Raw genomic sequence first — 16,791 nt, 5'->3', positions numbered from 1 at the left:
CATTATGGTACTGAGGGCTTTCGTGTGGTAAATTAACAATCACAAGCCAAACCTCCTATAAGTTTGATTTGGGATTTCCTATAGTCACAAGCCAAACATATACATACATACATACACGGGTATTTAGGATGTGGACGAGACTTTGGATCCTTGGTTTAATAAAAACCTAAATTGTAACAATAACAGGGAGAATTACTTGATTTACGTAATTTAATGGGTACTACTACAATCATAGGTTTTCTTTTTTTTTTTTACTAATAAAAGTTTTAGCTCAGGTTTTAAATTAAAATAATTATTTTAATTAAAAGAATTTTAAAATATTTTTTCTCAATAACAAATTAATGTAGTTAAGTAGTAGGACCAAACAGTTGGATAATAATATAGTGAATTTATAGTTAAAATATTTATGTTTTATTTATAAATTATAAATTTATAAAAATTGGGCGTGTAAAGTTGGAGACAGGAACGAATATTAGTAAATACAGGCTTCAAGATCTGGAAAGTTCGGCTTCAACTTTGAGCAAGGCTTAGTTGGCGGAAAAACAACTTCGGTTTCTCCGTCTTTCTGTGAGGGAACCAAGTGTTCTTCGATCCAACCAACCAACTCATCCACCTTTTATTTATTTATATAAATAAATTTCACAGCCAAAATGATTGTTCCGTCGTTTTCTTCTCGTTACTTTCTTTCCCATCTCATACTCCTCAGGCTCAGACATCACTTCGCTGCTTCTGATTTCTTCAATGGCATCCATTCTTGCACCCACCTCTGTTTCGAACAATCTCTCGTCTTCCACGCCCCTAATTCCACCTAAAACTTCCACGGTGAATCTTCTTTCTCTTTCGTCTATGTGCATGTGATCATTTTGGTTGTTGGTTTTCATCCTTCCTTTTTTGGTTTCAGATCTTTGATTCTAAGCTGAAATTTGGGGAAATTGGGAGGATCAATTTGCGGTTATGCACTAGGTAAGCTACTCTTTCGATGTAAGTGTTTTTTTCATGGAATTATGTTAGAGTCCGGGATAGATTTCTGGTTAATGAGCTCGAAATCTTTACTCATTCTAGCAGAATTGGAAATGTCTAGTCGTGATTTCTAGTTTGGTTTAACTATTGTCTGTTGCATTTTTGGTTTCTCGGGGTACGCTAATTTAGGAACTTCTTGCCAAATCAATTAACTCTTGTTTCTGTGGAATTATGTTTTACTACAAGATTGATTTCAGGTTAATGAGCTCGAAAATTTTATTCATTCTAGTTGAATTGAAAATGTCTAGTCGTGATTTTGTGGCTTGGTTTAACTACTGTCTGTTGCATTTTTGGTTTCTCGCCCTACTTTGATTTAGCATCTTCTTGCCAAATCAATTAAGAATTTCAAAGTTTGCACCGTAACTTGGAGAGTTCGAACCCAATGTCAATGTCATTGCCCTGATATAAATAATTTTCTTATGGTCTGGTCTTGCGTAGCTCGGCTACAAAAATTCGTTCCTTTCTTTTTTCTAGGCTGGTTTATAGAGTGAATTCGCTGAGGTCTACTGTGTGATGTTGCAAGCTTCTAATGTCGGTTGTTTGATGATCTGTTTATAGGAGAAGTTATACAATATAAGATTACGACTACAATGCAAGTTTCTGGATTGACCCTAAGATAAGCTTGTCTCCATTTTGCTTTATTTTATACGCTGTGCAGTTGTGTAATTCTTTTGCTCACATGTCGGTTGCTATATGCAGGACGACTCTTAGACTGAAAATGCAGGGTTCAAGGAAGCCGGTTGGACTAACTGAGGAATTTGCAAGTGATCAAGGCCAGGGCATAGTTGAAGCAGAAAATGAGTCTTGTTCCTTTGATGAGTTGAAAGATCGGTTTCTTTCCTTCAAGAAGCACAAGTACATGTAAGCAGCTAGGAACTTGGTCTAATAGTGGTTTATCTTTGCCAAATTTGTTCTAATCTAACAAGATGATTTTGATCAGGGATAACTTAGAATACTTCCAAAGTCTTGCCAAAGGTCAAGCCCCAAAGGTGATCATTTCACTCAAGTTTTGTAGTTGATTTTTCATTCTTCTATGTCAAGTGAACTTTGGAACCATTGTTAGCATTGATGCTCCCTCTCCTCTTAATTCAATTCTCTCGTTGAAATATCCGAAAAGAAGATTTGTTACCAACAAATAGAAACCAACTTTATGCATTTGATCCTCTCCTGTTGAGTCAATTTGATTGTTGAAATGTCCGGAAAGATAATTTGTTACTAACACTTAGGAGAACAGTTCATGGTGATTGCTTGTGCAGACTCTAGAGTTTGTCCCTCGCATATCCTGGGATTTCAGCCAGGTGAGGCATTCATGGTTCGTAATGTTGCGAATCTGGTCCCACCGTATGAGGTAAATTATACATCAAGGTTGTTATAAAGCAAACATTTTGGTGTACATGTGAATGTATCTTACCTTCTTTCTGTCCTCCTTATGTTGGGCTCATGCAGGGTGGACCAATGGAAACAAATGCTGCTTTAGAATTTGCTGTAAATTCTCTTGAAGTAAGTAATTTCTTTCCTTGTCTTCTCCTACCACTCTGGTGCTCCCAGTGGAAAAAACATAACAATATTGAAAAGAGGAATCTGTATGATAACCTGATTTGTTACCAAATCTTGGGATGGATAGTTTGCTTTCTTGAGAATAAGTTGGCAATTCTGGTTTTCTTAAGAAATTTGCTGAATGTTATTTGCATGGTTGCCTTGTGGTTTCATTCTTAAATATGAAACTGTATGGACGGTATCCGTTTATGAGTATTGGAAATTTTCTTTTTTCTTGAAGTGATATAAATTCTAGAAAATTATCTCTATTGTTTCCCTATCTTACTTTATCTCTGTTGATAAACTGTAAAAGTATGTCCTACTGGCATCTTATCAAAGACACAACAAAAAATATTTTTCAGGTCGAAAACATTTTGGTCATTGGACATAGTTGCTGTGGAGGCATCCGTGCACTTATGAGCATGGAAGATGAAGTGAATTCAAGGTTTAGCTAGTGTATAGATTCTGGTTTCCTTGCATTTTTATCTATAAAATACTCAAATGTGGTTCATTTTGCTGAACTTCACCTCTTATAATACAGTAGCTTTATTGGAAGTTGGGTCTTTGTTGGGAAGGATGCTAGGTTAAGCACAAAATCTTCTGCTTCCAACCTCAGCTTTGACCAGCAGTGCAGACACTGTGAGAAGGTAATGTACCCTTTACTGGTCTTTAGAAAAACCTATGGATTCATGGAACTAGTCAATTGAGCTCCAAAAAAAAAATGGTGATATATTATATGTGCAATTACGGTTATCCTAAATGAACAATGTACTTATATTTATTCATTCTTAGATTCTGCTGAGCACATTAAGCACCTTGGGACTTTAAATCTGGACTTTATTTACAGTGCATTTTAGAGTAGTTAGGACTTTGCTTGTATTTAGTGAAGAACTCCTTGATGTTCCTTATTGACAGGAGTCGGTCAACTGTTCGTTGTTGAACCTGCTCACTTACCCATGGATAGAAGAAAGGGTTAAGAAGGGAGTGCTCTCCATACATGGTGGGTACTATAACTTTGTTGACTGTACTTTCGAGAAATGGACACTGGACTATGAGGCAAGCCAAGTGTACGAGGAGCATAGAAGAATTGCAGTCAAAGACAGATCGTATTGGTGCTGAGTTCGACTCGTTTCGTGCACTCCTGTGTTGTTCACTTTGTTTTCCTCTGCATATTAACTTAAGTTTTCTTTTCGTACTAATTATTAAGTGAATTTGAGAGTGAAAGCAATCAGTTAATAAGGTTGTTCTATTGAAATATCAGGAATGCTATGTTGTTGTAATCATATGTTTGTTTAAAGATCATAAATATTCTTGTTGTAATTCTTCAACTATAGTATCAGAAAGAATTTCTCTGAGACATGAGAATAATCTTTTAACTTCTTAGTTGACTTTATTATTGTTCTTTAAAGCTTTTGAAGTTGTTGTGAGAATATCCTAAAAAAGTTAATGGAAAGAGTGATAATAGAAGAAAAAGGAAGAAGGATCCAACTGGGAGAAACTTCTGGCTGCTCCAAAGAGCAATTGTTAATGAAGAATCTAAGCTGATTTCCTAATGTATATTTACAGGCTTCGGTAGTAATTTTAATAAAGATGATGGTAATTAATTAGAGTACAAGTAATGGTAGTAAAATTCTTAGTGCAATAAAATATAGTTGTGTATATATATATATATATATATATTTTAATTTTTATAAAAAATAAAAGATTGAAGCTATTAGCATGACTTGGTACCCATACAGGATCTGCTTGTAATTAATTTTCTTCAAGGTAGATTTGTTTTACCTCTCTCTTAATATATTTAATATATAGATACAGATGCAAGTTAAAGAAATCTTCAGCCCAGAAAAAGAATTTATTTGAAAATAATAAGTAATTCTTTTTACACAAGAATATATACATATTGAGGATATGACCATTTTGGCAAATTGAGTAGGCTAAGTAAAATAAAAAAGGTGGTTTGGTTGAGAAGCCTTTTGTTTTCATTGTAAATTATGCGTGAGGCTCAGCTGAAGTGCTGGATTTATTTGATACACAAATTTCCGCATGATGGAAATTGTTAAAAGAGATTCTAGTTTGAGGTAATGAGTGTTCATCACTTCATCTTCTTCATCTTATCACGTAACTTAATATGCCTCTTATGTCTCTTTGTAAAGATTACGCCGTACTACTCATGCTATATCTGGAAATTATACATACATACACACATATTTATGTATGCAGATGAGAATTAAGTTGAACTACCAACTTAATTTTCTCAAACCTACCTTCACATAAACCTCTCAAATTCTCTTCTTCCCACATCTATAAAAACCCATGGACTCAACACTATCAAAATGCACTCAACTCCTCCACATCCTTCTTCTCATTGCTCCAACAATGGTCTATCTCCACACCCTCTCTTTCTTCTTACCTTTCTTGATGGCTTCCATGAGCCCCAACACTATTTTTATTGGAGCTCGTCATCTTCTGGAAAAGAAACTGCTGGAACTGCCTGAATTCCCGAGGCATGATGTCCCAAAGTTGACTGAATTCCCAAAATATGAAGAACCAAAGCACGAGGAACATAAAGAACCATATTGTGAGAAACCCAAGTTTCCTGAACCAAAGCATGAAGAGCCAAAATATGAGGAACCCAAGTTTCCTGAGCCAAAATATGAGAAACCAAAATACGAAGAGCCAAAATATGAGGAACCTAAGTTTCCTGAACCGAAGTACCAAGAGCCAAAATATGAGGAACCGAAGCACGAGAAGCCAAAACATGAGGAACCGAAGCGCGAAGAGCCGAGGCATGAGGAACCGAAACACGAAGAGCCAAAACATGAGGAACCGAAACACGAAGAGCCAAAATATGAGGAACCTAAGTTCCCTAAACCAAAACACGAAGAGCCAAAACATGAGGAACCGAAGCACGAAGAGCCAAAATATGAGAAACCAAAGTACGAAGAGCCAAAACATGAGGAACCAAAGCACGAACAACCAAAATATGAGGAACCGAAGCATGACGAGCCAAAACATAAGGAACCGAAGCATGAAGAGCCAAAACATGATGAACCGAAGCACGAACAACCAAAATATGAGGAACCGAAGCATGACGAGCCAAAACATAAGGAACCGAAGCACGAAGAGCCAAAACATGAGGAACCAAAACACGAAAAGCCAAAATATGAGGAACCGAAGTATGAAGAGCCAAAATATGAGGAACCAAAATATGAGGAACCGAAACACGAAGAGCCAATACATGAGAAACCTAAGTTTCCTGAACCAAAATATGAAGAGCCAAAATATGAGAAACCCAAGTTTCCTGAACCAAAGCGTGAAGAGCCAAAACATAAGGAGCCTAAGTTTCCTGAACCAAAACATGAGGAACCTGAGTGTCCTGAACCAAAGCATGAAGAGCCAGAACATGAAGAATATAAGTTTCCTGAACCAAAATACGAAAAACCAGAGTATAAAAAGCCTGATTTTCGTGAACCTAAATACAAAGAGCCAGAACGTGAGAAACCTGAGTTGCCAAAGTTACCTAAAATGCCAGAGTTACCTTACCTGCCTACTCCACTTAAGCCTTAATTACCATATGAATTTAGTTATGCACACAGCACAACACTCGAATAATAATTTATATAAATTAATTATTATGAATTTCTACATGTTATAGAACATATAGTTCATCGAATAATAAAGTTTGATATGATACCACCTCAGAGTGGTTAATATAAATAGGTGTGTAATCTATGCAGTAATAATGTTTATTAATAAAATTATACTTAATTTATTTTGTACGTATATATTTTTTTTACTACTTTTTACGTACTTAACTTATTATATATTACTGATAATTTACTTAAAATTAGAGAAAAAAATATAATTTAGTATATTTGATCTATCTACAAAAGATTATCCATTATACTTTAATATTACCAAATATAATGGAGAACACCATATAAATTTTTCTCCCACAGTATCACACCGATTATATTTTTCAACTCTATGAATCATAAGCTCTCTCAGTAATAACTGTTCAATGACAAATTCTATCTAATATGTGTCTAATATTAAGATCCATTCTTGTTTAAAATGTCTTGTATATTTCACTCGAACTAATCTCGAGAGATGAGAAACCCACATAACATGTTGTGATTTACATGATATGAACTAAATAAAACAAAATATAACAATTTGATCTCTTTACTTTTATTCTCGTGAATCTCTTCTTTTACGATCTAAATATCAAAACTATTGCACTAAAAAAAAAATATATATATATATAGTGAAAAGAGTTCTCAATCTTTAATTCTAACATTCTTTATTTTTTTGCATGTCCTCATAGAAGAGGTATATATCTATGGTTCCAAGTTCCACAATTAAGCTATACAAAGACGATTCATATTTTATACATTTAAACTAAAATAGAACAAAAAAAAAAAAAAGATTCAATGGGGGTGATTTGACTCATCAATACGAGAGGATTAAGAAATAAATTATTTTCTATAATTGATGTATGTTCATATTGGTATTGTATTATAGTGAAAATGTAATTAATTAATAATTTATAGTAGGAACATTAAAATTTTTTAAAAGATATTAATAGTAATGAAACGTGAGTTTTCTTAATATTTTATTTTATTTGACTTCACCTCACCACATAAGGAAGATAGGTGGGTAACCAGAATCATGGTATTGTATATTAAAGGAAGTTAAAATAGGTGTGAGATGTTGAACTACCGATTGAATGAGAAGCTTGATTCAAAACAATCCCAACACTCCAAAACCAGTTTGATTATCTATATAAACCCAAAACGTATGAATCAAAATTCGTAAGTTATCAAGATTTCTTATCAATTACTTTCTGATAAACAATTAAGTCTTTGCTACAACCATGGCGTTTCTCAAAGTCTTTTCCTTCTTCTTCCCCTTTTTGCTGGTTTCAATGGCGTTCATGACCACCAATACATTTCTTCTTGTTGGAGCTCGTCGTCTTCTGGAAACAAAAGAGCCAGAGTTACCCAAGTTGCCTGAATTGCCTCACTTAACCAAAATTCCCACTGAATTGCCAAAGCCCGAGTTACCCAAAAAGCCTATTGAGTTGCCGAAAGTGCCCGAGTTGCCGAAGGTGCCCGAGTTGCCTAAGCTTGGGATACCCACAGTGCCTGTTGAGTTGCCGAAGCCCGAGATGCCCAAAATACCCGAGTTGCCGAAGCCCGAGTTGCCCAAGCCTGAGCTTCCAAAAATGCCCGAGTTGCCAAAGCCTGAAGTGTCCAAAATGACTACTGAGTTGCCAAAGCCTGAGCTGCCTAAAATACCCGAGTTGCCGGAAATGCCTGAGCTGCCAAAGCCTGAGACGCCCAAAACGCCTACTGAGTTGCCAAAACCTGAGCTTCCAAAAATGCCTGAGTTGCCAAAACTTGAGATGCCCAAAATACCTGGTGAGTTGCCGAAACCCGAGCTACCCGAACTGCCTGAGCTGCCGAAACCCGAGTTACCAAAAATGCCTGAGCTGCCTAAGCCAGAGATACCTGCTGAATTGCCAAAACCTGAGTTGCCCAAAACTTCCTCATCACCTTGAGACTTGAGAGTCATTACCGTACTGCACAGATCATCATTGAGTGCTGACCATTGATGACGTTGTTCCGTAATTATGAGTTTTTCTAAAATAAATGATACGGGAAGGATATATATATATATATATACACACACACACACACACACATATATACATATATATATATATAGTTCATGTCATTCATGTTATTTTAATATATAATGTTGCCGCCTCGGAGGGTGGTAACATGAGAGTATTTGTTCTGTGTAATACTTGTTTCTTTCGAGTTATTCAATTATTTATTTTTACGAGATTTTAATTTAATACTTTATATTTATTTGTTGCCTTATTATCTTCATATATTAACAATATCATATACTAAAAATAATTTTATATAATAATTTAATAAAAATTTATTTTATGAATTTTATTAGAAAGTTATATCCAAGCTAATTTATTATAAAAATATAATCTATAATATTACATAAGACAATTTCTATAAAAAATAAAGTTCAAAAAAATTAAAATAAGGTGAGATTTTGCATTTTTTTAAAAAAAGAATTTTATCTTAGCGATATATATATTTTTAGCTTATTTAAACTAACTTCTAAGAAGAGGTCATGAATTTACCATATAAAAGACATGAATTATGTTAACGGTAAGCAAAGATATATGTACATATACATATATGTATATATATATTCATATATAATGATACGAAAGAAAAAGCATTAAATTGATATAACCTCCATATATATACATATTTGGATGTAGGCAAAACCCAAAAATAAATGAACGGATAATGACATATACGTATGTATATATTTAACGATTCCAGAAATCTAAAATGAAATACATATAATAATATAACTGCAGAAGTGAAATAAAATATTAAAATTAACATCCCTTATACAATAACTTAAAAATACTAAATAATATCACGAGATAAGTTTTCTAAAAAAAATACGAGAAATGAGAAAAATAAAGAAAACTATAAAACATCTAGCATTTACTCGCCGTCTTCTTGTGGATCGAGCTCGAAAACCAGGTTCTCTTGATCTGAAATGGTTAAATAAGGAATGAGGTACACTATCCCAATAAGAACATCACAATATATTACTATCACAGAAATAAAGTTTGGTAGAAAACCGAAAACAACCAATGGAGCACAAATTTTAAAACCAATATAATTATTTAAAATAAAATCACTTACCATTTTTCTTACATTTGGAGAACTTGTGAAAACAACCTATAAAGATAATAATATCATACAGATCACAATTTCATATATAATTAGTAACACAAAACACATCATAAATCCGTATTCATTAACAATAATTGATTATCACCGTTTTTCGTTTTTACTAGCCTACTAGTATTTATGGAGATCCATAGGGGTCCTCGCTACACGTGAACCATTCCCCTTAACAATCTTAATTTCAGGGCCGTCTCCATACCCCGTCCGGTATGAGCGTAAAAATAATAAACTTCAATACCCCGTCTGGTGTGAGGGTGAAGCGGGCCATCCCCATACCCCATCCGGTATGAGCACCAAATGACCAAGTCTTCATACCCCGTCCGGTGTGAGATAACGTTCACGGTAGGGTTTCATATGAACCCGTTCCGTCCACTATCTCCCAAGATATCTAGTGAGGCTGTCATCTTATCCATTTATCAAATCACATCCCATTCCTATTTGTCCTTAATCTCAGTTACCAACTCAAACATAAATACATAAACAAGTAACGTGCATCCAACAGTAGTGAAGTATATATTAGATTCCCAAAATCAAACAGTAGTGAAGTAAGCAGTGATACATGCATTAAAAACTATATGATAGATAAACCAGATACCATAATTCATTTAAACTGTAAAATAAGTCAAACAAAAATCGATAGAGAATAATGTCTGGTTTGGGCTCCATTAGCAACCGTAATTAATTATGCATATCTATTTAATTTGTACAAAATATAGTATTATCATTTATTCAAACTTCAATGCCATAATAGTAAATAGGGTGAAGGGTTCTTACTTGATTTGACGCTGAAAACTAGATTGTTACTGCGCCTACGGGCGGTCCCTAAGTTCTCTGAATTTTTTTTCGAAAACTGAAATGTGCTTACGGTACCTACACATGTCCCAAGTAACCCAAAAATTAGACTCAAGGCCTACTCGGCTAATTTTAGAATTTCGACACGGCGGCGATCCGCCTCGGGTTGGTTGTTTTCGGCCGAATTTAGCCAAACTTGCATCAGTTCCTGTAAGAAAACATACTTAGGGCCCTCGGTGGGCCGAAAAAACATAGAGAATTGAAACTCACCGGTGGGGGGCTCTCCGGTGCGGTGGCTCATCCGGCTCATGTTGCGATTGGGTGTTTTGCTTCGGTCAACCTGTAGAGGAGGAAACAGTGATCACAATGGTAGAAAAATCACATCAAACGGGAATCGGGAAGGGTCTCATTAGAGGCGAAAACCGAAACACCCTACGGCGGCGCTGCTGAGCTTCGACGGCGTTTTTCGGTCAATTGACTGATGCTTTCGCTCCAATTTGGTCATAAATGGGTTTAGAATCAAATTCTGAGCAAATGGTAGAATTTTTACATCGTTTAGCGGTCGAAAATTGCTCCAGTATGGCGGCGGTCGGCTCCCCGGCAGTTGGGCTGTCTTCTCCGACGAGGGGCTTTGGCGGCTAGGGTTAGGGTTTGGGTGCGGATGAGGTTATTTATACCCATCCGCTTTTGATCTAAGCCATCCATCGCTTTTAATCTGGATCGTCCGATCGCGATTAAATAGGGAGTGAATTTGGACCGTTCATCACGATTCAATCTGGACTGTCCGTGCGCGATTCAATCTGAACTGTCCGTGCGCGATTCAATCTGTGCCGTCCATGTGCGTTTTTGATCTGGGTTGTCCGTGCGCGCGGGAACGGATCTCAGCTGTTTGATTGCGCGCACGCGGATTGCCCACGTGGCACCCTCCTGCGTGGCCTCCTGCATCAGCGTCTCTGCCACCTGGCGCGTCCTGGTTGGTCGGGGCTGCTGACTGGGCAGATGACGTAGCACAATTTTTCTAAATTACATTTTGACCATCCAGTTTCTGATTTTTCTTTCAAAAATACTCGTAGAATCCAAATTTTCACCCATTTTTTCCAAAATTGTTTTTAATTAAATCTCTAAACAATTTTTATCCCTTATTATTATTATTATTATTTTCCTTAAAATAAATTTAAAATTACATAAATAATTATTATATTTATACAATAATAATTAATAAAAAGAAAAAAGAAAAAGGTTGGGTGTTATAATATATATATTATAATCGCTCAATTTCTAAAGCCTAAAATTACAATAAAATCTCATTAAACACTATTACATTATATTTTTTTAACCACCTTGATTTGATTAGTTGATGTCACACATAAATTTACCAAACTATTAATAAATTTTCCTCATTTCTTTCCCCAACCGAAAACTTACAAAAAAAAAAGCTTCCATTATTATTATTTTTTTCAATATGAATATACACACATATATATATATATATTTATATATGTATATATTTTTCCCAACTACAACTGGGTTAAGCTTGGTGCACACCAAGTCGGGACATAAAATACCCAGAAACACGCCCTATAGATATCACCTATTTGAAGCCTTCAAAGAGCTGTTAATTAATTAATTAATAGTTTAATTAGTTTGTTTAGATAAAATTAATCTATTTTTAATATTATCTAACGATTACTACATGTAAATCAAACACAGATACTTATCAAGAGATACATATAGATGGGCAACCCAGATTTCTACGTTCCTTCACTTTGTTTTTGTTTTGTTTTTTTACTTCTTGGGGTTTGATCACTCTTATGTAATATTGGTATAGAGAGAGTTCCTCCCAGTATTGTGTTATATTCATTTGATGTGAGTGTATATATATATATATATATATATATATATATATATATATGTATATTAGTTGCATAAATCTGTCACTGTTCTAAAATCTAATTTTTGCAAAAATTAGTATGTATTTATGCAAGAACAAGATAATTAGCTTAATTTTTGACACGGTATTATGTAATTCTGTAATGGGTGCAAGCAAGAAATTTCTCAAAAAAAAAAAAAAAAAGGAATACAAACAAATTAGAACAGTTTATTAAACTAAACAAAAGCAAATTAACGAGAAGAAATAAATAGTACATGACAAACAATAATGGATCAACTCCATAATACCATCTCATAAATTGAACACAAAATGAAATACACAGAAACAATTACTACTACCACCACCACACCCAAAAACATAATGATACTTCAACTCTCCCAAACCTGTGTTTGTGTGTATATATGTATATCTTAATCAAGGACTGGTTGTAGCAGGAGGAGGTGAGAGGAGGGGGATAGAGGGAATTGTAGTTGGGATGGCGGGGAGAGAAGGAAGATTGCTGGGGAGTAGAGGCAATGTCAGCTGTGGGAGATTGTTGGGAATTGTAGGAAGTGAAGGCAGACTCGGCTGCGGTAGATTAGGCATGGATGAAGGCAACGGTGACAGAGTTGGCTGAGGCCGAGGAAGACTTGGCATCGGTGGCAATGGTGGCAGCTGCGTGAGATGACGGCCAGCATAGCCTGTATCCATATTTGAACATGATGAAGTGATAAAGAGAACCAAGATGAAGAAACTACGCGAAGAGGCCATGATCATGCAATTAAACAAGTATAAAAACAATCTTTGGAATAAGAGGCTAATTTTAAGGGTTAGAAGTTTAAGTTTAGTTTGTGTGTGGAGGAAGTGAAGGAGGTATTGGGTTTATATAAAAAGATAATTGATTGTTTATAATTAAAATTTCAGTATATCTACATGGAGTTGTTCACCTTCTTACCCATTTTTTTTTTTTTTGAAATGCTCTCATGTTTGTTGCCTTTGCTGTTCATATACATACATATATATATATATATTAAACAATCATTAAAATGGTAATTCAAAAGGTGTAAGCCACCAAACGCCTCTTCTATCTTTCTGGTCCGGTAATCTAATTGCAGACTTTGGAAACTTTCTCGAAATCTTGAACGCACCATTACAAGTAATACGTTAGTTTACAAAACCCTTTTACTTTCTTCATATATATAAATATATTTATATATGTCAAAGGAAGATAGATAAGAAGGTGAACTAACTTAAAAAAGGACAAGACTTAACCTTACACGTTAGGAAGCTGTAAATCAAAGAAAAATAAAAAACAATTCTTGAAACTATCTTTGGTGACCAAAAATCACCAAAAATACACAACTAAGACCTCAAACTCTATATAAACCCTAGCAGCCGTTCTTTAAAATTCATCAAACTCAAATCTTGCAAAACCTTAGAGAACTTGCATTTCAATTCAACTTCGCTAATAATTTTCCCATAATGGCTTTCTCCTCCTCTAAATTCTTGACCACATTTGCATTGTTTGTAATTGCTTTGTCATTCTCAAACTTCTACACCGGCTTAGCGGCTCGTCACCTAATGCAATTGCCGACATTGCCTCCTCTGCCGAGCCTGCCAAGACCATCATTACCGTCACCACTGCCACTACCTTCGATCCCAAATTTACCACGGCCCACACAGCCATCTTTGCCTAGGCCGGGAGTGATGCCTCCGTTGCCTAGCATCCCTAGTATGCCCAAGGTGACATTGCCTCCACTACCAAACACTATTCCTTCTTTCCCATTCCTTTCTCCACCTCCGGCACCCACTACTAACTGAGTAATTTTCTCATCTTACTTTCTCTACTTCTCCAGTGGATTCAGGAGCTTGTTATTGGTTTCTTGGTGTTCTTAGGGAGTGATATACATATCTATATCATATGAATTAGCTTTTTGGTTGCTTATTGTTTTCATTGAATTTATATGTATGTGAGCAATGTCGTCGTTCCACCTTTTTGTTTTTTTCCTTGTATTGTTATTTTTTTTTTGCATGAATCAGAGTGTCTTGATTTCGGGTATCATTTGAGTTACTGTGATAATAAATACAAATTTTTTATTTATACTTCTCTTTTTTATTGTAAACTTTAAACTTATATAGTCTTTAAAAACCACTATTAAAATAATAATTAAAGTGCTTAATTGTAATATTTTTATGATTAGATTGTTAATACATACATACACATTGAATAAATATATAATCATTACGTTGAGTTTTTATGGTGATTTAAAACAAAAACCACATGTTCAACGTTCTTTTACTCCAAACCCTTATTATATACTCCTCCAATTCTAAATGAAGAGCTTAATTGCTTCTACTAGACACAACATGAGCAGCTTGTTTAAAATCATAATAACTTTTTTTTATTCAATCGTCGAGATTGAAAGAGCCAATTCAATGCAATTTCGAAATGATTTGATGAATAAAAACTCTTTTTTAAAAAGAGATTTGAGGGTTCGATTCCAACATCGAGCCTTAATAATAAATAATAAGATAATTATCTTTTTTTTAAATAACATATTTTTACTTTTTTAAGAGTTTGTAAATTAACAACAAATAAAAGTTTTTGTAGTTTAAAGTTTTTGTAGTTTATGTTTTTTTCTAAAATAAAACTCTTGTAACTAAAGTTCAATCCAGGAATAGAACTAAAAAAAAATGTTTTTTTTTTCATTTCTTAATGATTTATTTCTCATTTATATGATTTTTTAAATCTATAAATCTATTTTTTATCAATTGAATGAATAAAAAAAAAGATGATTTTTTACAGATCACAATTTCAGCACGACATCCAACAATTTGAAATGAAAGATTTTATGTAATTTTTGCATAGCTTTGTATTAATGTCTAGAGGTTTTCGTTGTTAATTTGTGTTAGAATTTATCAAACTAGAATTTATCCTTATGGGTTACATAAGGATTCCAACGGCTCTTTTCTTTACTCTCGATTTTGTTTTTCAAATTACAAAATTATTCCCTTTAATTATCTCACAATAACCATGTCACTATATTTCATTTCTTTTAAGTATTGTACTTTTCAATACTTTAATTAACTATTACATATATGATTTATTTAGATACTTCATGTTTGATTATATTACCAATAATTCAATCATAAAAAAACTACGATCACGTCATGTTGGCAATGAATACTAACTATTACGAATGTCCTATTTAAATTCAATTATTAAGTGTTAACGTCATAACATACTTTTTGTGCATTCAAAATTCATAATTTTTAAGAATGACAATAGAACCAATTCGATAAAGGTTTTACTAAATCCAAATTTGATCTATCTGTATAAAAAGCAAATATAAATCTGCACTGAATTTGGTGTAAATTTAATTTTTTTTTAAATTTTTTTTTAGATTGCGTTAAATTTATAAGTTATCTGATCTGAATCCATCTAGTCATTTTATTATATCAATATTAATATAAATGTATTTATATTAATAAAAAATTAAAAATATAATTATTAAATTACGAAATAACATATATTAATTATATTTTTTAATATAATATAAATGTATTTATATTTATATTGGATTGGAATGTGTTCTGAGAGTGCAAATGCAAACTTGCCACCCATCCATCTTTTTCTTCCAACCCGAACCCACACTTTAATAAAAAAAAAAAAAACTATCAGATTAATTTTGAACCAGCTGAGTTAAACAAATTCTGGCACAAAATATAATTTCTAATAACTAGCAACTGCAACACACCCATTGTAAGACAATGAGATGAAGTAAAGATAATTCATGGACAAGCACATAGATTGAGTGCTATGATCAATGAGAGATAGTCAAAACCAAGATTTTTGAAAATCAATATATTGGATTTAGTAATTGGGAGACATCATTCTGCATCATCACTTGTCGAATTAACTTTTTTTGAGATATTTTAGCATAAGTTTATTTGTCATGTCTTTGTAGCTCTTTGAAGATCATATGTTAAGTGTAATTAAAGAATTTGAAAATCAGAATCAAATCCCAAACTTATAAGAAGGATTTCAATTTGATAACGTCTAAAAAGTACTTCTTCCGAGAATGAGAACAGTAATAATCTTTTCTTATTGACATTAATTTCATCTGTGATAAAATAGTATAGTTAGAATTCGTAATTAATATTATTAAAACTAGAGTTATTTGGTTGTATAGCAGGTAATTGGTGTAGTATATTTAATATTGATAAAAATAATATTATACATTTTAAATAATTGTTTGAGGCGAATTTAACAGAAAGTGAATAATGTCAAGAACAAATATTAATAGAATCACATAGATCTTCGTTTTCAATTATATAATTAATTTATATATACTTGCACAATAATAACTAATTGAGAAGGTTCATCACGGGAGATTAACGATCTTGCAACTCTTTCCGCGTATTAAAATGTTGAAGATCATAGGAAAAGGAAATTGCAGGAGAAAAAGAAGTAAAGCAGAAATGAAAAAATACGAGTGCATGCATATTTATAATGTATACCCATATGAATATAAGTATACATAAGATAATAACATCTCAATAAATTAAACACATGCTAAAGTACAACGGTATATAACAAACCAATGAAGTGGCTGCCAAGCTCATACATGGCATAAATATATAATCTCAACTCTAAAAAATGTTAAAACGAAATACTCGAACTGGTAGCTAGTGCATGTCCCACCAATCTACTACGATATGTATGCCGATCACTTCCACAATATATAAGTCGATAAATAACGCAGAAGAAAAACA

At 33.6% G+C, this 16,791-nt stretch overlaps 4 protein-coding genes across 7 annotated transcripts; all 4 read left to right on the top strand.

The window, feature by feature from the left end:
• The first annotated feature begins 473 nt into the window (after positions 1–473).
• BCA5 (beta carbonic anhydrase 5) lies at positions 474–3,932 on the top strand. 4 transcript variants are annotated; one of them, XM_022044275.2, is made up of 10 exons: positions 745–822; positions 902–963; positions 1,579–1,612; positions 1,720–1,881; positions 1,961–2,009; positions 2,255–2,368; positions 2,467–2,520; positions 2,919–3,001; positions 3,098–3,203; positions 3,472–3,932. In XM_022044275.2, coding segments are annotated over exons 3-10 (774 nt in total). In that variant the 5' UTR covers positions 745–822; positions 902–963; positions 1,579–1,610; the 3' UTR covers positions 3,676–3,932. The 4 variants fall into 4 exon arrangements, with proteins under 4 accessions (XP_021899965.1, XP_021899964.1, XP_021899967.1 ...); XM_022044273.2 differs by lacking the exon at positions 1,579–1,612 and having other exon boundaries at positions 474–822; positions 3,101–3,203; XM_022044272.2 differs by lacking the exon at positions 1,579–1,612 and having other exon boundaries at positions 474–822.
• A 535-nt stretch (positions 3,933–4,467) lies between these two features.
• On the top strand, positions 4,468–6,339 carry LOC110816091 (uncharacterized). The gene has a single exon (XM_022044134.2). The coding sequence runs from the start codon at positions 4,870–4,872 to the stop codon at positions 6,121–6,123; it is 1,254 nt and encodes a 417-aa protein (XP_021899826.2). The 5' UTR covers positions 4,468–4,869; the 3' UTR covers positions 6,124–6,339.
• A 1,011-nt stretch (positions 6,340–7,350) lies between these two features.
• Positions 7,351–8,432, top strand: LOC110816187 (uncharacterized). The gene has a single exon (XM_022044254.2). The coding sequence runs from the start codon at positions 7,433–7,435 to the stop codon at positions 8,117–8,119; it is 687 nt and encodes a 228-aa protein (XP_021899946.2). The 5' UTR covers positions 7,351–7,432; the 3' UTR covers positions 8,120–8,432.
• A 4,986-nt stretch (positions 8,433–13,418) lies between these two features.
• Positions 13,419–14,116, top strand: LOC148253258 (uncharacterized). Its single transcript, XM_088223491.1, has one exon. The coding sequence runs from the start codon at positions 13,498–13,500 to the stop codon at positions 13,834–13,836; it is 339 nt and encodes a 112-aa protein (XP_088079617.1). The 5' UTR covers positions 13,419–13,497; the 3' UTR covers positions 13,837–14,116.
• The last annotated feature ends 2,675 nt before the right edge of the window (positions 14,117–16,791 follow it).

Source organism: Carica papaya, chromosome 6, assembly GCF_054855325.1.
Source record: "Carica papaya isolate Zhongbai chromosome 6, ASM5485532v1, whole genome shotgun sequence".
Classification (NCBI taxonomy): domain Eukaryota; kingdom Viridiplantae; phylum Streptophyta; class Magnoliopsida; order Brassicales; family Caricaceae; genus Carica; species Carica papaya.
Note: the sequence above shows the minus strand (reverse complement) of the source record. Positions and strands in the feature narration are given on the sequence as shown.